General features: G+C 50.2%; 1 protein-coding gene and 1 long non-coding RNA gene across 3 annotated transcripts in view; one reads left to right on the top strand and one right to left on the bottom strand.

Annotated features, from left to right (window-relative positions):
- Positions 1–6,468, bottom strand: part of LOC113594650 (uncharacterized) — a 41,709-nt gene extending 35,241 nt beyond the window's left edge. Inside the window, exon 1 of the long non-coding RNA XR_008298490.1 lies at positions 4,683–6,468. This is a non-coding gene — a long non-coding RNA (uncharacterized LOC113594650). The remainder of the gene's footprint in view (positions 1–4,682) is intronic.
- Positions 6,469–6,992: 524 nt separating this feature from the next.
- Positions 6,993–21,094, top strand: SPRY4 (sprouty RTK signaling antagonist 4). 2 transcript variants are annotated; one of them, XM_015063391.3, is made up of 2 exons: positions 6,993–7,210; positions 16,430–21,094. In XM_015063391.3, exon 2 carries the CDS (start codon positions 16,479–16,481, stop codon positions 17,376–17,378), a length of 900 nt encoding a protein of 299 aa, XP_014918877.2. In that variant the 5' UTR covers positions 6,993–7,210; positions 16,430–16,478; the 3' UTR covers positions 17,379–21,094. The 2 variants fall into 2 exon arrangements, with proteins under 2 accessions (XP_014918877.2, XP_026898514.1); XM_027042713.2 differs by lacking the exon at positions 6,993–7,210 and adding an exon at positions 8,028–8,162.
- Positions 21,095–21,425: the final 331 nt, after the last annotated feature.

The raw sequence follows: 21,425 nt of genomic DNA, 5'->3' as shown, positions 1-21,425 counted from the left end.
TGTATATAGCAACAAAAAAGAAACTACAACTATATGCAACCACATGGATGAATCCCACACAAAAAAGAATCTACTATAGAATTCCATTTATAGAAAGATAAAAAAATAGACTACATTAATCTATGGTGCTAAAAGTCACGACGGTGATTACTCTTGCGGGTGGAGGTGGGGAATGGTGATGGTGAGCAATGCGAGGAGCATGAATGTGGCTTCTGGAATGCTGGTAGTGTTTTGTTTTTTGACCTGTCCACTAATTCCACAGTTGTGTTCATTTAGTGAAAACTCACTGAGTTGTATACTTGATTTGTGTAGTTTTCTGAATGAATTACATGAAATTTATGTTGATTTGCATGAAATTGCCATCTTTGTACATGAGAAGTGGTTGAATATCGGCAATTTCGTGTGGTTCAACTAATATGTTATACATTAAAAAAAAAAAAAAAGATCACTGAAGAAAAGGGGGAAAAATCCTATCCAGTTGAATTGCTTTGTACACGGCTCTGTAAAAAGTGGTTTTGAGAAAGAGCCTGTGCCTTCCAAGGGCTCCTTGGCAGGTGGTAAACAGGCTCAGGATGGTTGTAAATTCTTCCCCAGGGCCTGAGGCTGGTGCACTTGGCTGTGTACTCCAGAGTCCAGAGCCTGGGCCAGCCCCAGTGTGATGCAAGTCAGCTGCAGGAGGCCAGAATGTCCTCAAGCAGAGATGAGCAACTCCAGCCTCAGACCCAAGATGTCAGTATTCCTGGAACATGCCAGCCCTTGCTGGCCCTAGCCTCTGTGCTCACTGTGCCCTCCTTCCTGGGCCTTTCCATGGCTCCTGTTCTTCAGCCTTCAGATTGCCTAGACAGGCTTTCCCCGACCTCCCTAAAGGGACCAGCTCAGTCCCCCATTCGTTGTCACCTCCCCCTATTATTCCCTTTGTAGATTTTACCAACATCTGAAATTGTTATTTTTTGGGTGTTTACTTTTCATTATCTGTTCCCATCATTACACTAAGCCCTAGGAGAACAGGGGATTCCTAGAATGTATTTACTGTGGTATCCTTGGGGGCTGGCATGGCACCTGGTACCTAGAAGGTGCTTAAATATTGGTTGAATGAATGAATGTGCAAGTGAATAAATGAGCAAATGAAGTGGCGTAAATGGAGGTCAGGGGAGAAAAAAGTGGCCCAAAGTACAACTGTCAAGTCAGGAAGAAGGACAACGCCCCCATCTCCCTCATGAAGCAAGATCAGGCCTCTGGAAAGTTGCTGATCCCCGGGGTGTAGACATCCATTCCTCATCCCTGTGTTTCTCCCAGGGTCCCCATTCTGTTGTGTGAAGGATACAGACATTTATGAGGTATTTACTGAACCATCCTATAGAGTAGGAATAAATCATCACGCCCATTATATAGATAAGGTTGAGGGTCTAAAGGATCAGTAACTCAGGGCACCTGGGTGGCTCAGTCAGTTAAGTGTCTGACTTTTAATTTTGGCTTGGGTTACGATCTCACAGCTTTTGCGTTCATGCCCCACATGGGGTTTCACACTGACAGTGAGAGCAGGCTTGAGATTCTCTGTCTCCCTCTCTCTCTGCCCCTCCCCCACTCTATTCTCTCTCTTTCTCTCTCAAAATAAATAAGTAAACATTAAAATTTTTTTTAAAAAGGACCAGTAACTCACCTGAGATCCATCAACAATTAAGTGGCATTACTTTGGGCATAGTCTAAGTCTGTCTGTCCCTAAAGCCGGAATTTGCCAACTACTCTACCACCTGATTTTTCAAGTTACTAGGGGATTTCTGTGATTTGCAAAAAAGGACCAAGGGGGCTATTTCTGGCATTTTTTCCTTCTTTCAGTGGTTGCTCTGGAGGTAGCTCCCACACCTGAAATAAACAGGGCACTTGCATTTTATGTGAACTTGAACTAAGGCAAATCTGAACCGTGCCATATAAATATATTCACAAAACTCTTGACTCAGAAGCCCAAACTGATACCGTGCAAATCTGACTTCACCGTCACACCTATGAGGAAATTATTCTTGAATTATGTGAGGTCTCGTGGAATCCTTCTTTTGCATACCATTCTACAGCCCTGTTCGGCAAAGAGTGAAAAACCAAGGATCTTTGAGGAAAACCAGGGCTAAGGAAGCCAGTGACCTGTGTTACCATAACCAAGTTAAAATCTTTAAAATATCCTGTTACACAGATCAAGTAGAGGACCACAAAAATAGCTGTGCACTTGGTTCTGAGCTAAGTTACTTGAAAAACATACTTCCCTCCCTTACTGCTCATAACAACCCTCTGAAGCAGATGCTAGGGCTATGCCCTCTTTACAATAGAGTCTTGAAGAGACTGTGAATAATGCAAAGTCACCAAGTGCTTAGTACCCCTTCCCCCTACTGATACAACAGAATCATTACTCAGCATACTTTCAGCATTATACTGGTAACACATGTGCTATCGCCAAAATTCAAGCATCTATATTGGCCAGGGTTCAAATCAACTCTCTGGTGAACTATTTAAAATACCCAGCCACACAGCTGAATCTAGCTTAACGTTTGCCCTGCAAAAATTGTACCAGTTAAAGTAACAATGACAGCCAAAGTATTACTGTTGTAACTATTTATTAGCAGTGAAAACTTTGTTTACAGTTTAGGTTAGCTTTCTCTTTCCAAAGTTTGGAATAGCCCACATAAATGGACTCCTCTTAAAATTCTAACTCATTCCTTGCATGAACACGGCCGGGTGTGTTGAAGAATCATCTAAATGTATGCTTTGCACTTAGAATTCGCCAGATGCTGTTCTAAGTTATTTGTGTACATTTTTCCATTCAGGTTCCAGGGAACCCTTTGTGGTAAGTGCACCTAGCAGTTTTCATATTACAGAGGAGGACACTGAGGTATCCAAAGTTTGGAGAACCTGTCCAAGGCTATGGAGCTTGTAAGGGTAGGAGAGGACTTCAGCAATCCGTGCTCCATGTCTGCACATGTATCTTTCAAGGTCTCCGGCCTTCAAAGCTGAAACCAATGAACACACGGAGCCAGAAAGCCTAGGAGCTAGGCCAGAAGAGAGATCTAACTCAGGTCTGACACATCCTCGAGCACTCCTCAAGACCCCTTTCTGCTTCTGAGCTTTCTGCCACTGAGACCAGCTTGGCTGAGGTTGCATTCTGCAGATCGGAACCGCAGGGAAGCTTTCCCCAGGGCCCCCAGGCTGTGTCCCCCTACTTTGCTCTCTGCACTCTCTGTCACATCACTGTAATTAAATCAGTCTTTGATCAATTGTCTGTTTAATGTCTCATCTCCCCTACTTGATTACAAGTGGGGGGCAGGTAATCTGTTTAGGCTGGGGGGCTTGGCTTCCACTGCTTAGTACTGTATGTGAGGTTGAAAACTGTGAAGTGAATATAGAAATGAACAAGGGCACTGATGAAGGTAACAGGGGGAAAAGCACACCCTACCCCCACCCACCTCACCCCTAACTGAAAGTTCTATAAAGGCAAAAATTGTATCTATTTTTTTTTCCCTCAGGATAACCCCACACCTGGCACTGTGCCTGACACACAGGGAGTGCATAAAAATTTTTGGTGGAATTAATAAATAATTAAGACATAGCCTCTGACTTCTTATCTGACAAAGAGAAAGGCTACGACCCAGCATACAGCTTTTTAAAGGAGCAGTACATAGGAAAACACGCTGTGCACCCGCATGGCACACAGTAAGTGCTCCATGAATGTCTGTCAGTGAATTGGAATTCCTGCCTCTCCTAACTCCCACTAACTGCTCCAGGTCCTGGCAAGGCTAGGGGCTTAACAAGACAGCCAAGCCCAGAAGTGAACCCACTCCCTGGCCATGATCTGGTAGGGGTAAAGATGTTTACGTTGAGGTTGGGGTGATAGAACTATAATTAGCACAGGCAGGAATGCAGGGCCATTAGGATTTGCCTCTAGCAGAAAAGTTATACCTGGGCAGGAGACAGCAGCTTTGGAATAAACAAAGTCAGATGAAGCAGAAGAGAAAAAAAAGCACAGGCCTACTGTCCACCTAACCCCAAAGAACAAATATGGCACCTTCAGCCCGTCAGGGGAGCAAACATTTTGCATCTCCCTGTCACCATTCACTCTGTCCCCTCACCCCCAGGCCACGGGCCTCTGGGCTGCTACAGAGGTTTAGAACACAAGCTAGAATGTGTCACGACCCTGCTTAAAACCCTTAAGAGGATAATATCTGAACTCCTCACCAGGCCAACTTCCACCTTACTTGCCAAGCTGTGGCCACAGAGCCCTACCATCAGCACTTCCACGTCAGGCCCTTTCCCCACACAGGGCTTCCAACCAGGCTCCCTCAACCTCCCTCAGGCTCACCCGTTCTCAGATTTCAGGTCTCAAGTCAGACCCCCTCCTGGCACTTATCACAGCCTCAAATTGCATGGTCTGTCTGTCTCATCAAAAGGTTGTGAGCTTCACAAGGGCAGGGAACACTGTTTCTCAGGTCTCAGGACTCCGACTGCGTCCTCAGAGTCAGGATGGACTCTTACACAGAATGATGTGTGAATGAATGAATGAATGTATACATACATACATACATACATACATACATGCATTTCTCAGAACACTTGCCCCAAACCTCTCTTTAGGTTCCAAGTAGGAGCAGAATATACCCATCACTTACCTCCCAGACAGTCTGGAATCACACTCTACTTACACATCAGAGGCTCCTCCCAGGCCAGGGCTGGGGGCTCCTCCTTCTTCTCACCATCCCACCAAGGCTGTGCTTTCTTCACCTCATGCTTCAGGAAGGCTGGGAAAAGATCAGGAATGGAACCCCGTCTGTCTCTTGGCTAAATCCCCTAAAGAAAGGAAAGAGCACAGCCAACCCAAACTACTACCACCATCTTGCTTTCCTTTGATGGTTTAGAAAGGATGTATTTACTGCCATCCTTTTAATTGTTCAAGCAAATCCCAGAGAGATCACTGGCTGCAAAATTACTGCTCCAACTTTCCTTGTTTAGTGTGCTTAAATGACTTAACAAAACACCAGGTTTTTATGTTTGCGATGCTGAGAAGGGGTGGTAGCAAAGTAGAGAGAGCTAGGTTGCAAAGATCTGGAAAATCAGCACTATATTCACTAGATCTTCCACTGAGCAGGTAAAGGACGCTTGGCCTCAATTCCTACATCTGACAAATGGTAATAATGACACTGAACTTCAGTACCTGCAAAGAGAAATCCTCAACAACTGTAATACTCTCTACTACCGTAGTAAAGAGTTTTTCTTTTGACTTTAAGTAAGGTCTTGGCCCTCAAAGACTGAGGTCCCCTAGGCGAGGGGGAGCTCTGCTCCCAGGAGCTGAGTCAAGTAAATCACACTGCAAAGCTACATCTGAGTAGTGAGAAGACATTTTAGACTGAGACTCTGTAACCTTGAGTTCTAGTCTGGGTTTGCAAAATGTCCCTCTGCAGCCAGTCTCCTGAGCCCCAGCCCCAGTCCCAGCCCCAGCCCCAGGCCAGATTTCTGGCCTGGACTGGGAGCCTTTCATTGGCTCTTTTGACAACAGCCAAGCGCAGTCCTTTGGTGGCGTAGAAAGAAAAAGGGCAGCTCACAAACTCTGGCAGTGAAGCCAGAACACCAGCAAGAGAAACAGGGGGATTCAGGCCCTGGCCCAGCTCACATCCCTGTATCAAAGCCACCCCCAACGCTGGACTTCCCCCTCCGTGCCCCCCAGGCTACAGCATCCTCCTTTCCTGGGCGGAGCTGGGCCTGAGGCTGTTGTGAGGGCTCCTCGCCTTCACAGAGTCAGGCCTAAAGGCTGGGGCTTTTCTTTTTCAACGGCCTAGGCTGATGGGATAACCCCATCAGCATCGTTAACTGCAAAGAAAGGACCCCCGGCCATTTCCATTTCCTCTGCGGCTCAAGAACCCTGTTGTTATTTAATCCCATGGCTACTCCCGCAGCATCCTCGGCTCTGCCGACTCCACCCATCCACCTGGCCAATTCTCGGCTGTTCCCGCTTCCCCGGAAGGGCGCTGATGGGGATGATGGAGAAAAGGCTCCTACTGGAGGAAGGGGCCATAGCCTTCGGGGGACATAGGCTCCTCAGGGTTGGAAAAGGCACGGGGGTGGAGAGTGAAGCAGCTAGTGAGGGCAGCCAAGGGCGGGCAGGCGCCAGGGCACTGCGGACAATACACTGGGGCATGGAGGGCGTGCACTGCAAGGCGAGAGCCTGGGCTCCTCTAGTTGAGTAGCCAGCGTCGGTCGGGGGAGGGTACTGGAAAAGGAAGAGGTCTCGGTCTTGTCGCTGTCCACGCCCAAGAAATGGTGGGGTGGGGGTGGGGTGGTCTGCACTCACTCAAGGGAGACTCAGACTTAGTAATGGAACCAGATTCACTCAAGCAACCCCCACTATGCCCTTCTGTGCTACGGACATTTGACATTTTAATTTTTGGTAAGCGTAGTTTTAAGACCCTTCCCCCCACCCGACGCCCCTAGGCTAGAGAAAGATAAGGGCCACAGCAGGGGTCTTCCCGTCTCCCGCCAACACCCCCCCCCCCCACGCCCCGCGACAGCCTGCGGCAGTTCGAGATCCCAAGATCTAGGTGTGTCCTCCCCACCCGGCTCTCCGCCCAGGATTCAGAGGCCTCAGTGCCCCCCGCCCCCCAACGACACTGACGGTTCCTGCCCAGGCCCGCAGTGGCGTGAAGGTGGCCTTTACCTCCTCTCGCAGGCTGGGAGGGGGTACAGCCCGCGCAGCTGAGCCAGCTGCAGCAGTCGCCGCCGCCCTCCATTCATTAAAAAAAAAAAAAAAAAAAAAAAAAGGCAACAACAACCTCCACCCCTTTTTGTAAAAGAACGACGGCCTCAGAGGAGCTAGAGTCAGCCCCAGCAATCAGGGGTTAAGTCCTTTTCCGGCCCCCCATTCATAAAAAAAGGAGCGCGGCGCATGCGCGCGCGGGGTCTCTTGTGCCCACCCATTCATAGAATCGCGAACGGAGCGCGTGCGCACTGGAGCTCCCTTCCCTCCCATTCATAAAAAAGCCATTTTCCCAGGCAGTGGTTGCAACACCGCCGCGGAGGCAGCGAGAGGAGCTGACAGCGCGGGGCTGGCGCTGCGGAGCGCAAGGAGTCCTATCGGTTTCTCCCGCCGACGTCTGCGAGGACAGCAGCGTCTGACCCGCCCGGGTTCGGAGATTTATACAGGCGTGGAGCAATGCTTATGGCTCTGCGGCTCCTCAAAGTAAGTCCCTGGCAGGTTTCGGGATCCGAAACTGCCCCCCTCTGAGCCGCGACGCGACCTCCCCTTCGGCTGGGGCAAATGGTGCGCTATTTCTAGGCGCGCCTCAGTGTTCCTTTCCTCTCCCTGCGCCTCCCTGAGCCACTGCGGTGTGCCGCAGCTCCCTGACGCCCTCGGCTGGGCCGGCACGGCGCCGGGGGTGTTCACAGCCTGGCACCGGAGTTTCCGACCCCGGGGCATTGCCAAGCCCGGCTTCTCCACTCTGCGACTCAGGAAGCCCCGTGCGTGTCCCGGGAGTTTGCCTCTGGCCTGGTTTCTTCCCTCCTCCTGCCACCACCCGCCTCGAGCGCTGGAACAGGAGGCTCTGGGCTCGGTCAGGAGCCACCTCTTGGGTCCGGCGGGCGCTCTTGCCCTGGGCGGCTTGCCCACCCCGGGCTCCGTGCCCACGGTGCCAGCTCTGCCCAGATCTTCCCAGCCCACTGCAGCGGCCTATGCTCGACGTAGGTTTTTCTTCTCCCGTCGGAGCCGTGACGGACTGGGTTTTCTACCCTTCTGCCTCCCCCTCGATGGTCAGCACGGGGTTGGCCCGGGACTGGGCATTTCTGCTCCCTCTCTTTGGCGAGGCGGTTCCTCGCCGTCTGACCTTTGCTCTGCTGCTGCATTTTACGCTGTGCAACTGCCTTGCAGTTGCCTTTCCCTTTCCCGGCCTCTGCAGGGCCAGAGGCACCTCGGCCTCCTCGTGCCTCCCTTCTCGGGGCACCGAGCTGTGCCAGGCCCTGGGGCCGGGCCGCGCTGGGGCTGTGGTGGGGGCTGAAGGTGCGTTTACATAACGCCGGGCGTGTGGGAGCTGGAGGAAGAGGTTGCGTGCGTAGGAGAGATAAGGCTCCCGCTTTCCCTCCTTCCTTCTTGGTGGTACCAGGCTTGACATCACCGAGAAGAGAGGAAGATACAGACGGTACGTTCTGAAAATTCCGAATCTCCCAAAGCCACAGGGGCAAAGAAGGCGGGGGGGGGGGGGGGGGGGCAAAGGCGGCTTTGGGCAGTCAGGGTTGCTGAAGCTTGGCTTCATTACTGGGGCCAGAGCTGTGCCCAGTTCCCCCTCCATGCAGACGATCAAAAGGCATTTAGACAGTAGCTACTCTTGTGCAAGAAGACGATTTCCCAATTCTCTTTGATTGGGGCTGGGGGTTGTGGGCAGAGAAGGCAAGAGAAGCGAAAATGGTTGCACAGCTTGAAGGCTGAGCCTTGGGCGTTGAAGCAAACTGGGCTGGAGGGGCTGGATGGTGAGGAGAGGGGAGAGCTGCTGGCTGCCTCATTTAGCAGCTATGGATGGGCATCCATATTGCCAAGTCTGGGTGAGGGCAGGAGGCTGTGCTCTGGCACACTGAGGTTCCGAGGACCCCCCCAAACATGGTTAGTGCTGAAAGGAAAAGTGTGGTTCAGTGGGGTACCCAGATCCAGTGGGAACCCCCACCTTCCGAATGCCTCCAAATCAGTGGCGTGATTCTCTCCAGTTGGAGAGGGGTGGGAGCTGACCAAGGCTCTCCAGTCTTTCTGATGAGCCTCTGGGGGATACAAAGCTGGAAGGTGAAGGCCTAGAGTATTGAGGAAATATGGCCTTATCAATCTCTTAATAAAGCTCAGTCTGGCCTGACGCCCTACCCAATATTGCACTGGTGATTTCACAATGTTTAGAGTTCTCTGGATCTTCACACGAATGGAGCATAAACATCTGGAATTTTCAGTTTTTACTTTAGTATGTGGGTGTGGGGTGCACTAGGAAAGGGAGGGCTGCAGTTGACCCCTTTAGCTCTCAGTCTCAGCAGAAGGGTGGGAAAGATGTATACCTGTCCAGTGTGAAATGGAGTTTCCTCCCTTTGCCAGCCCTTGGGAGCAACCTCCCTTGCCAGCAGGCTTCAGGCAAATCCATTAATGTGAGCAGTGCACACACTGACCAACTGAGATGCATTTGCCCAGTACCTGGTAGGGAGCATTTTGATGGCAGATTTCTGAAATCTCCTTGTTGGACAAATGTTTGTCAGTTAAAGTGAGGAAGACTTTTCATAGACATCTTAGTTATTTTCCTTTTTTAGATTCTGAACCCAGGAGTCCTTCCCCTTTTTGTAAAGTGGAAATCCTCGTTCCCCTGACCTTTTCCAAGATTACCATCATTTTGAAATGGCAACACTTCCTAAAGTTTTGGTTGGGCTTGGTGGGAGGAGATAGAACATAGACAAGAACCATTCCTAGCTAAAGCAGGACAGAAACTGGGGGACGGGGATCATTTGGAGCTCACAGATGTCCTTTTTGTTTTAATCCTTCCAGAATAGATGGCGAGATGGGGCTCTTTGGAATTTCACCCTCTGTCCAGTTCATATTCTTTACCTACCCATCCCCATCCCCCACTCGGGTAAACCTGACGTAGCCTCTGCCTAGAGGTTTGGCTGATTTGAATAGCAAATGAAAGCAGGCATTCAAAGCAAAATTTAAAAGTGATTTAAAAATAAAGGGAGGAAAAGACATCCATTAACGCCTCAAGAAGTGGCCCCTGAGGTGTTTTACTCTGCTTAATACTTTGGGAGAACACGTAGGGACTTTCTTCCAATTCTGATGCTGAGTCCCTTGGTGCGACCTCTACTCCCCAGTGTAGGGCCCCCTGAGGCATTTTTCTTTCCTCAGGGCATCCTTTTGGGTACAGCTCCTTATTTGGAACAAGGGAACTTGGGAAGGAGCCCCCTTTCTTTCATTAGAGAAGTTGTGCTCTTAGAGAGTTAAGGCATTTAATGTAGTTCTGAATCCAGGGTGCCTGTCATCTCACCGCTAATGATTTGGAAGTTCCTTTGTGAGGAACACTGAGAGGATTCTTGCACAAACCTCTGAATTTAGGGATATAGTTGAAAATGTTGGAGTTGGGATGTAGACAAAGCGTTCTTAAGTTGGGGGGGGTGGCGAGGGCGAGAGTGAAAAGCTTCCATCTCCTGGCCAACCTGGATCTCCCTGATAGAAGGGAAAGCAGTGCCCTACTGGGCAATTTTGCTCTTTCAAAAGAGCCAGAGGAAGAGGTGATGAAGAGCAACATACAGAAGTGTATTAGTCCTTCCAGACTAAGTTAGCAGCCAGGTGGGAGCAGATGACTGGCTAGAAAACCTGCTATCTTGGGCCTTGGTCTCTCCATCTGCAGAGTGCGGCGAGAAGAAACTTCCCCAGGGGGCTGGGCTGCGCTGCTTATCACTACTGGGCACCTAGGATGAGGAGCTGGTTGTAAGTGAGCCACACCCTACACAGGAGGTGTGGGGTGTTGCATGATGTAAGAGGTGGGGTATTCTTGGCTCTCAAGGGTCTGGGGCCACCCTGTAGATCCGGACAGCTGACAAGGCTGGGGATGTATCCGGGACATGTGGCTGTGTTTAAGAGGCTCCACCATTCAGCTGTGATCATGATTGTTCTTTCCAAGGACAGTCCGTGGAGGAAGCAAGGGCACTGGGGGAGGAGCACAGATGTGCTGGATCTAGTGGAGGAGGGAAGGGGCCCTTCTGGGGCAGGTGGCCATTTGCAGAAGAGTGGTTTCCCTTGTCCGGTAGTCTTTTTCTGGATGGGAGAAGGGGATAGTCATCTCCTGCCCCATCCCAGGAGTAAGCTAAAGCCTATTTTTAGAGTCTATTATTAGAAATCGATGGTGGAGGATAGCGAGATAAATGATCTTGGTGCCCGTGAGAGGGGGGCCTTCCCTTGGGGTCTAGGTTTCTGGTCCCCTCCAAGCTTCAACGTGGGCCAGGAGTTCCCAAACTGTGCCGATGGCTAACAGGCTGCTTCTAGCCCCATTCTTTCCTCACTCTTGCCTTCTATTACCTCTTTAAAGGAATTTGAGCAGACAAGGATTATAGGGTTAATAATACAGTGAAACCAACATTTGAAGCCACCTAGGACAGCCCAGAGCCTAGTATAGCAGGACTCTTTCCAGCTTATCCCTGTGCTGGCCTTTGGTGCTAGCTGACTCGTTGTGGACGAGAAAGAGAAGAGGGTTGGGAACTGCTAGCTGGTGCTGAGACAAAGGGATGAAAAGCAGCTGTTTTCTTTTGTGATCTCTAACGGTTTATGGCTAGAGGTGAGCTCCTTAGTGCTGGTGCCCGGTGCCTGAGAGGGATGGGAGAGCAGCAAGGTTCTTGGACAATTGGACAAATCCAACTGCGGAAGTGCTTTGTTTGCCCACAGGGGCAGTTCTCAGCAGAGATGCAGAGACTGTCTTCCTCAGTGGGGTACAGGGAAGGCAGGTCCCTGGCTTTCCTTATACCACACACACCACCCCCCCCCCCCCCAAAACACCTTTTAAAGTCTTTTTGAAGCAGTAAGTCATTATCTGGTTGGAGTTTAATTAACTAAACTGGGATGTTGTCATAAAGAACCAAGTGGTACTGGTGGGCAGGCTCCCTGCAGCCTAGAGACCTTTTCTTCTGAACTGATAAAGGGTTAAATAGCCTTCGCTGGGAGAAGGCTACCGAGACTGAATGGTGCAGAAATTGCCCATTCATTCAGAGCCTCTTGCCAGTCTGTCATTTGCTGACCTATAGTTTTCAAAGCACAACTGTCAGGTTTTCCAAGTATTTCCCAACTCCTCTTCCCAGGGTAAGTCAAGGGGAAGGGTGGATGGGTGGTGTGGGCATTTAAAACGCCACTTAATTCTTTTCAGCCAGCCTGCTTTGCAAGGTCTGCGTCCTGATGCTCAGCCCCTCCCACAGGTACAAACGCCACAGACCACCAAGTGGCAAAGACAGGACCTTGTGCTCTGGGCTTTTCCATATCCTGCTGATTCAGTATGCTAGGACTCTCTTCTGGCTTCCTCTTATTTCTTCCCTTCCGCACAGACCTGGACCAATAAGCCCCATCCGAGAAAGTGCCCTAGAGACCCTTAATTTAAGTTCAGCTGTGTACGAGGAAGGAGAGGGGATTCCCTCCCATTCCAGGGCTTCGTTTTAGGGACTTTTGTGGTGAGACCCATCTGACTCTACGAAAAATAAAAATGAACACACTTAGTAAAGTAGCGGTGTATGAGACGGCAAAGAAAACTGAAGTGGAAACGAAGGTAACTTGAGCCTCCTGTAATGACAGATTTCAAACCCCCAGCCTCCACTCTGAACAGTGACAATTCCCTGAACTAGGGGCCCATCTGATGTAACCCCTGTCTGGCTTCATTTCCCTGCTGGTTTGGTTAAGAGCCCGCGGATGGCCTGATGAGGCTCCCGAAGGCTAGTGGCCAGACTGGGCAGGGGGAAGGGGGAGACGGACTAGTAGAATTCACAGCTGTGAAAGTGACTGGTGCTTTCCTGTCTTCACATGAATACCTAGCCCCTGACTGTTGGTCAGGGCTGTGGGGCTGACGTTGCAGGCTCTGGAGCCTCTCCCTGTGTGGGTTCGAATCTTGCCCTCATCACCTACCAGCGTTATTCTTCATTTCTTCCTTGCGAAATGGGTGTTATCCTCCAAGGTAATGGTGTGAGGATTAAATGAGAAAATCACTGAGGGCTTAGCGCAGAGAGCCTGACATGAAGGTATGTTCATAAATATCCGCTCTTTCCACAATTATTATTATTTATTATGAGAAGTTGTGAGTGGAGGTAAAAGTTTCCTCATGCTAATCCATAATAATGCCACCTAAAACTTGATAGAGGTGCTTCTCTGCCTAAGTGGAGTGCTGGCTTTGTTTCTCTGTCCACAGTCTTCCAAATTGGCCATCAGTCTTCCAAAGAGCCTAAATGAGGCAAAGCCTCCTCTCTCCTATTTATATTATAAATCTCTTCCTTCCTTGCAGGGGAAGCAGAGAGTACATATTAAACTGCACTTAAGTTCCGTCAGCATTGCTTAGACTGGAGGATGGGTGTGTCCCAGTGAGTAGAGCTTGATCTTCTAAACCAACTGAGGGTTGGGTTTTTTGGTTGTTGTTGGGTTTTTTTGTTTTTTTGGGGGTTTTTTTTGGTTTTTTTTTTTGAGACTTCATTTAGCTATGCTGAGGGGTTATCAAACAGGCTGCCCGGGAAGTAGTTTTTCTTTGTCAGCCAAATGAATTCAACCCTCCTGTGGAAGTCCCTGCTAATGGGGAGGTGAGGAGGCAGTGAGGCCTGAGGAGGTTTTTGAGCAGTACAACTCTGAGCCAGCCACTGTTTTTTTGCTGAGCTGGTGGCCGGAAGGAATCCAACATCAGAGTTGTGATATATCATGCCTGCTGGAGCCATCTTGGATGCAGCATGTCCCAAGAGAGCTGAGTCATCGTGGACTGAGCTCCCAACCCCATGTCTGGCCCCAACTAACAGGCCCAGATGTTGACAGCTACCTCTGGAGAGTGATGGGAGCCCGCAAATGCCAATATCCCCACTGCCTGCAGGCGCTGCGCCCACCCTGGCATCCTGGTGGGACTTTTCCATTAATCTGCCTTCTGATTCCAGGGCCTATCAAAATCCCTGAGCATTGCCCATGCCTTTTGCTTTACCCACAGAAAAATGTGTCTGTTTTTAAGAGCCCCAGGAATAGAACTGGGGAAAGAGGAGTGGATAATCTTCTTTTCCCTTACTTTTTCCAACAGTATGGCAAGTCCCAGCCCCCAGTCCTAAGAGACAAAAAGCCCAACTACATGGGACAACACAGCCTTCAAACTGCCACTGACAGTTTTGTTGGCAGGACCCTGGGTATTCATGACCTGAGCTTCTGGAATAAGGGAAATTGTGCTTTGTCTTAGGGGGTTCTGGCTGCAGCACCTCTTGGCTGGCACCAGAGATCCTTCTCCTGTGCCTCTGTCAACATTTTCCATTCTTATGCTCAGTCACACCTTTTCCTCCAGGCAAAGTCCCTATGGTGTGGACCCAGGGTCTCCTAACCCTCTTCTGTCAACCCCAAACCCATTTCTAGAAGCAAGGCTATGGAACCCCTGCAAAGAATAAGTGGACTCTGCTGGGTGGTTGGCCTGATCCTTGGAAAAACTGTGCCAGACATGTTTATTTGACACCCCCACCCCCGATCCAGCCTTGACCACAGGGCTCCCCACAGGAGGCTGCCTTGGGAAATGACCATTCTTCGTGGCAGACCCACCAGACACTTAAAGCTAACTCTGCCACAGGAAAGTCTCCCATTTGAAGAAGATGCTCACTCCCCCTACATCTGAAGGGAATGTGGAGATAGGAGGCAGGTGTTGCCATTAGGCAGACTTTCTCCAACATGAGAAAAACTGCACAGAAATCCCAGCATCTTTTAAGTAGGTAGGGCCACGGGAGCAAAGCCAATAGTACATGGCCCTGTGCAAATGGGAAATATCCATCGACTGAACACTGAACCTTAGAGAAAAGACTTCATGCTTTTCTGCATTTGCAGTGTAGAGGATATACAGATGAGAACCCTGTGGATAAGTTCCCTTTTATCTACTTCGTGAACTTTGCATCTGGAGCTAGCTCTTTCTTTTAGACAGGTTAGAAAGCATCTATGAAAGCCCTCTGCCAACAATTTAACCATTTCTGATACTGTCTGAACTGTTTCCAAGGAGGGAACCATAATATTGAGTTGCCCTGAATGCCTTTTCCCCTTCACTGTAGACATGGATAAATGTGGATGAGTCACCTGAGGCAAGGTGTGACTGGACTATTGGGATGGGCCTGCCGTGTACCCAGTTTGGAAGGGGGGGGCGGGGGGGGTAAGTGGCAGTGGAAACCTATCCACCACCTACCTTCTCAGGCATCCCCTTTGAGGCCAGATGAACTTCACAGCAGAAGTGCAGGGTCAGCTCTCCTAAACAACATTATTAGCATCGCGAACAAGCATTTACTAAACCATACCCTGTAACACCTTAATCCAAAGGTCTGTTCCTTTTTTAAAGACCATTATCTTTCCCTTCTACCCAACACCGTGTCCTGTCTCACACCCCCACCCCCTGGTGGACTCTTCCCAGAGTCTAATTCTCTTGGATTCCAAACCGGGTCCCCTTGGGCAGAGGTCTTGGCCTTCTGCTGCTATTTCTTTAAATTGATCTCCAGCCGAATTCCGAATGTAAAGGTCAGCAGGCGAGGAAATGGCACTTCTAATAGAAAACAATGTGCACTTTCTAAATTTGAACCAAGCCGTTTCCGCTCTTTGATTTAAGTGACTTCCTGGGGTTCCGTGTCAGGCACTGCAGTTGAATCTCTGGCCAGATTCCAACTTAAAATTGCACTCTCTCGGTGAAATTAGAAACTGATCCAGAGTTGGCTTAGCTATTCCAGTAAATAGCATTTAGGCTGAATGTTCAGCTCAGCACTTGGAAATGGGTGATGTGAGTGCCCCTCGAGAGGATTTCCCATCCAAGTTGTCAGAAGTGCACCTAGCCGGGGGTTATTAGCCACTGGAGGTTGCTGCTCTTCGAAGTGCTGGTAATAAGTTAATATCTTGGATGTGTAGGCATCACATGCAGCCCTTCCTTCTGTGACTAACTGGAATAAAGGGTTTTGTTTACCCAGCTGATACACGATGGGAGCACACAGGGGCTATCTGTCTTGGTCATTACATCCTCAGCACGATGCTTGGCACAAAGTCCTTTTGGTGTTCAGGAAATCTACACTGTTGCTCTCTGGGGTAGTGACAGATTACTGCCAGGCAAGATGCTAGGCACTGGATATGCATTTTCTCATTTACTTCTCACAAGAACCCATTTCACAGACGACGAAACTAAAGATACAGAGGTTACAGAACCTTATATCTAGCATCGCTGCTAGGCAGGGGTGAGAATTCAAACTTGAATCTGATTCCAGAGCCTGTGTGTATAACCACTGAACTCGCTAAAAAATGGAGCGTATTTCACAGTTCCAAGAATGAGATCGGATGGGCTAGGTTTGAACTCCTGCCGAGTTCTTTTCATAGTTTTGTGTGCCTTTGGACAAGTTACTTTGAACATTAGTTTTCTGTAACTAGAAAAGGCATAATAATAGTAGTCACATTTTAGGGTGAAGAGTCCAGGACTCAATGACATAATATATATGGTGCTTAGGAGACTGCCTGGCTCACATTAAGTGCTGAATAAGTGTTATTTTTACCACTTGCTATTAATTGTTATTATTAATCATCTAAGCCTGGATGCTGGAGACTCCTGAGGGAATCGGGTTCCTATTTCATTTGGACTCCCAAGGACCTGATGGGGGGTGGGGGTGTTAACAGGCCAAGTACTGATGCCTGGAATCCGCTCTCTCTTCCTTTTCCCCACCTCCCACCTAGGGCCCCTAGAAGCCTGTTCCTCAGCACAGTCCAGGACCTCTCCAGCCCCATGGAGCCCCCGATCCCACAGAGCGTCCCCTTGACTCCCAGCTCAGTCATGGTCCAGCCCCTACTTGACAGCCGCATGCCCCACGGCCGCCTCCAACACCCACTCACCATCCTCCCCATCGACCAGATGAAGACCAGCCACGTGGAGAATGACTACATAGACAACCCCGGCCTGGTGCCCCCCATTGGCCCAAAGCGGACCCGGGGTGGGGCCCCAGAGCTGGCCCCGACGCCGGCCCGCTGTGACCAGGACGTCACCCACCACTGGATCTCCTTCAGCGGGCGCCCCAGCTCTGTGAGCAGCAGCAGCAGCACGTCCTCTGACCAGCGTCTCTTAGACCACATGGCACCACCGCCCGTGGCCGACCAGGCCTCCCCCAGGGCTGTGCGCATCCAGCCCAAGGCCATCCACTGCAAGCCACTGGACCTCAAGGGCCCAGCAGTCCCACCGGAGCTAGACAAGCACTTCTTGCTGTGCGAGGCCTGTGGGAAGTGTAAGTGCAAGGAGTGTGCATCACCCCGGACACTGCCCTCCTGCTGGGTCTGCAACCAGGAGTGCCTGTGCTCAGCCCAGACCCTGGTCAACTACGGCACCTGCATGTGCCTGGTGCAAGGCATCTTCTACCACTGTACCAACGAGGATGACGAGGGCTCCTGCGCTGACCACCCCTGCTCCTGCTCCCGCTCAAACTGCTGCGCCCGCTGGTCCTTCATGGGCGCCCTCTCCCTGGTGCTGCCGTGCCTACTCTGCTACCTGCCCGCCACCGGCTGCGTGAAGCTGGCCCAGCGCGGCTACGACCGCCTGCGCCGCCCTGGTTGTCGCTGCAAGCACACGAACAGCGTCATCTGCAAGGCAGCCGCCGGCGACGCCAAGGCCAGCAGACCGGACAAGTCTTTCTGACACTTTGGGTCGAAGCCCCCGTGCTGCTACCCCTGGAACTGGGTTCCCTTCTGACACCTGAGAAGACCACAGCGAGGCCAGAGGTTTTAGTGTCCTGAGGCTGACCTTGCTGGTCTGCCCCACTCCCCATCCTCAGCTTCTGAAGAAATGAAGACCACCACCGCCCGCCCTCTCTTCCCCAAAAGGATGAAGAAGCACTTTGGGTTTTTTTCAGGGTCCCGGAACTTTGTGTCAGACAGTGGCAGGGGCGTGGTGTGGCTGCGGGGCGGGGGGGGGGGGGGGGGGGGGGTGTTCTTTTCCAGAAGACGGAACACAGATGTGGACACATATCCGGAAGTTGCGGCTGCTTGAATGCCTTCCCAGTTCCTCCTCCTTCCCCCTCTCCCCCTACTCTTCCATTCTCTTTGGCTGCCTGGGAGGAATCATTTACTGAGTGAGCAGGGGACCTTTGAAGAAGACCCCTGGAGCCCTGACTTTCATACTTCTCCACCCCAGTTTGCCCTAACGCCTTGGGGAAGGCGGAGAAGACCCTGGTGATCCCTGTTGTATATACTTGGGAGCCCCTGAGAGCCAGGGAGTCCAGGCCTCGTTCCTCGCTCTGCCTCCCTGGAGCCACAGATGGACTTAGGAGCCACTGCACAGTGCATTCCTCCCCTCCAGCTTCATCACTAACTCTTGGGGGTGTTCAGCTCGTAACACCGTCCTTCGGTTCTTACCGAGTCACAGACTCACCTGCCACTATGCGTCCCGTGTTCTCTCTACCTAGATCCTTTCCAGAAATTTCACGGGTAGAGAAGGCCGGGGCGGCACATGCGAGACCAAATATCATTTTGCCAATGAGTCTGAGACTGTGGTCTCTGGATCCAGTCGTTATGTTTTTATAGAACAATTAAACCAGATGCTATAACGGTGTTTTAAAGAGAAATAATAATAAAACACTTTGCTTCCTTTTGGGCCACCCCCAGGAAGGGCTGATTTCAAAATCTGGGGGGCGAGCAACCTCAAGGAACACAATCCCCCTTCCCACCAAGAAGAGGATTTTCACAGCAAAGAAGAGAGACAGCACCTCCCATTGGCAGAGCAACAGTAGGGCCGAGCTGGGTGTGGGTTCCTTCTCTTCTGATTCTGCTGCTTGCTGTCATAGCCTTTTGTGTACAGTGATGTGTCTGTATCTTTAATGTAAATAGACAGATGACAAAAAAAGAGTCTATTTTAGTGCTAGGAAGCCCTGGCGGGGGAATAAGAAAGCAGGGGGGGGGTGGGGATTCTCCAGGGGCTTCTTGGGGGATTGAGCCCTGCTTCTGTGCATGGCCACAACACCCCCTCCCAACAGCCCCCAAAGACGTAGCAACTCTCTCTCTCTCTCTCTCAAGGTGCTAAAGGACTCAGCGCAGCACGTCCAGTGGGTAGGTACTTGTTGCATGCAAAAGCTATATTGTGTCTGGTCCTTCCTCCCCAGTTGTTGTGTGGGGGGTCTTTGCTTCGTGTGGTATTTTGTGTGTCCTCCCACCCCCATGAGAGGAAGCGGCCTGGGTGGGAAAAGCTACCCCAGGTGAAACTGGAAGTGTGTTAGGCAGAGCGTGCACAGCGTTTCCAGTTTGTTCTGTAGGAACAGAACCACCTCCAGGACGGAGGCAAGGAGGCAGGTGGCTGTGATTGGCATGTACCCACTGCTTCTCTAGGACTTTTTTTGTTTCCCTTGAAGACTAGTAGTAACATCTTATGATTTAGAATAAGTTCATCGTAACTGTAGGTATTTATTGATTGGAGGAAAGGAGGGGAGGGTCTTAATCATTTTAGGCTTTATTTATATAACGTTTGCTAGCTTGTAAAATAGGAAATATCGCATCTGCGTTTTCTAAGGCTGATTCGTGTAGCTACCCTTGCCACAGTCGTGATGGATGTATGGATGTTCTTGCACAAATAGGAGGGAATGGTAGGAAAAACACATTCAACCAACCACTTCTTCTAATTGAATGTATCAGATGTGTAACGAAGGGACTGGAGATGTTTTCCTCAGAATAGGTGTGCAGAGGTTACCCCCACAATGGAAGGGCACGCGTCCACTCTTGTTGGCGAGGCCTCAGAACCTTTCCCAGGGTCCCTCTCTCAAAATATCTCCATGGGGAACTTGACCCAATGGCAAGTTGCACTTTGGTGATCTTGGTGTTCTACACACCCATTCTGTGGAGAATTTACATAAGCTGTGTATACACACACACACACACACACACACACACACACACACACACACACAAACTACACACCTTACCCCACGACCCTCTATCTACACAGACCCTGTTTCCTGGCAAACAGCCTCCTGACCCCTGATGAACCCTGACTTTTTGTGTACATAGTTATAAACACGGATTTTTCTGGTTTTGGGTTTCTTTTTACTTTTTTGCTTCCCCATTTTGGCTTGTTCTTTTGGTTTGCATTTCACCTGTTAGATGGATGTGTGCCAAGCTCCTGGGGTCCCCTGTGCTCCATGGTAAAGGGAAGCCATGTAGCAACTTTGGTTCTCCCAGCTCTGTTGCAGGGCAAGTCTTTGGCATGTTTTTCTCAGCTTCTTGGCAAAAGAAAATGAAACTGGCTTTCCCGGGGGCCATTCGAGGTCCACTGAGGAACACGTTTTGGTGGGTGCTGCTTCCGGCTGATTGTTTCTGTCACCAACGGCTGGCTTGGCTGGATTGTGCCTCGTCTTGACCTTTTTGGAAAAGAGCCAGTTGGTTCCCGCTTCTGTTCAGCCTGGGTGGGTGGTGGTTCTGCCTCCAACTGGGGATAGGGTCCACAAGCGTGGGTCTAAGACGTGTCCTAGTGGACCTTGGCTGCTCCTGCCCTGAGGGTGGGTTTGTGAAGGTCCAACACTCCAAGAAACCCTGGGGAACTGGCTCTGCAATAGCAAAACCCTTCCAGATGGATGGCAGGGTGCAACCAAGGCTTCTCACAGTTCTTGGCTGGAAGGAGGTAAAGACCAATCCCTGCTGTTGGCACGGGCCCCTTCAACAACAGAAACAGAAGACCTTCAGGTGACATGTCAACTAGTCCTTTCAGTGCTGTGGAGTCTGCGTGGGTCCCCAACGTACATTGAGTGTGACCCAGTTAGATAATGACTTGCCCAAGGTTGCACGACATGGAAAGTATTGGTTGGAACCAAACACCCAGATCCCGTCGCCTCGAAGCTCCATATTCTCCACCCGTTGCCCCAGGAGATGTCTGATAGAGTGTGGGCCGCACAACTTTGCACTGTATACAATTCACTAGGGCATCTCACAAGCTTGACCGGCCTTCTGGCTCATACCTTCGGTGAGCATTCTCCTGCCCTCCGCTTACTGTGACAGTTGATGACAAATCTTGCGCTGCCATTTTTTGCTGTGGGTAACTCCCGTGTGGTGTCTACCTTGCTTTCTCTTCTCTGCCCCACAGTTTGGTTTCGTGTTACAAACAAAAGCTGTTCGAGGTTCCCACCCCACCACATTCTTATTACTTCATTTTCCCTCTTCACTGTAGCCCCTTCTCACCCCACAACAAAAGTTACCACAGAAGGTTTCCTTTGTATAGAATATTTATTTTGAAGCTCTATTTTAATAGTATTTATTTTAGAAAGTCTACTATTGTAAGAGTTCTTCTGTTTGTGAAGAAAAAAAACAAGTTAAAAACTGAATGTACTGATCTAGAAAATATATATAAATATATATTGTTAAATATACACAGGACTGCCGTTTCTCATGTGTTTGTGTGTTCACGCCCCCGACCTCCTCACCCAGCAAGACCCCGAGCTTGTCAAAAACACCAAGTGGAAGCGCGTACCCCAGCTCTGGCAAGACGAAGGGGCAGAGGGAGGGGGCTCCTTGTGCCAGAATGTCCCTTGTTCACTTCCTTGTGAAGCTGACTTCTGCCAGGTGCTGCTAAATCCTCCCCTACGCAGGCGTGTATTTGTAACCCACAGATGACAAAACTCAGAGAGGCAGTGGAAGTGGGAAAGGGTCATCTGACCTGCCCAGTTCACAAAAATTCTGTAACTTTCCTTTTGGAAAGCGCTTGGTG

Source organism: Acinonyx jubatus, chromosome A1 (genome assembly GCF_027475565.1).
Source record: "Acinonyx jubatus isolate Ajub_Pintada_27869175 chromosome A1, VMU_Ajub_asm_v1.0, whole genome shotgun sequence".
Taxonomy (NCBI): Eukaryota; Metazoa; Chordata; class Mammalia; order Carnivora; family Felidae; genus Acinonyx; species Acinonyx jubatus.
This window is presented reverse-complemented; position numbering and strand designations above follow the sequence as displayed.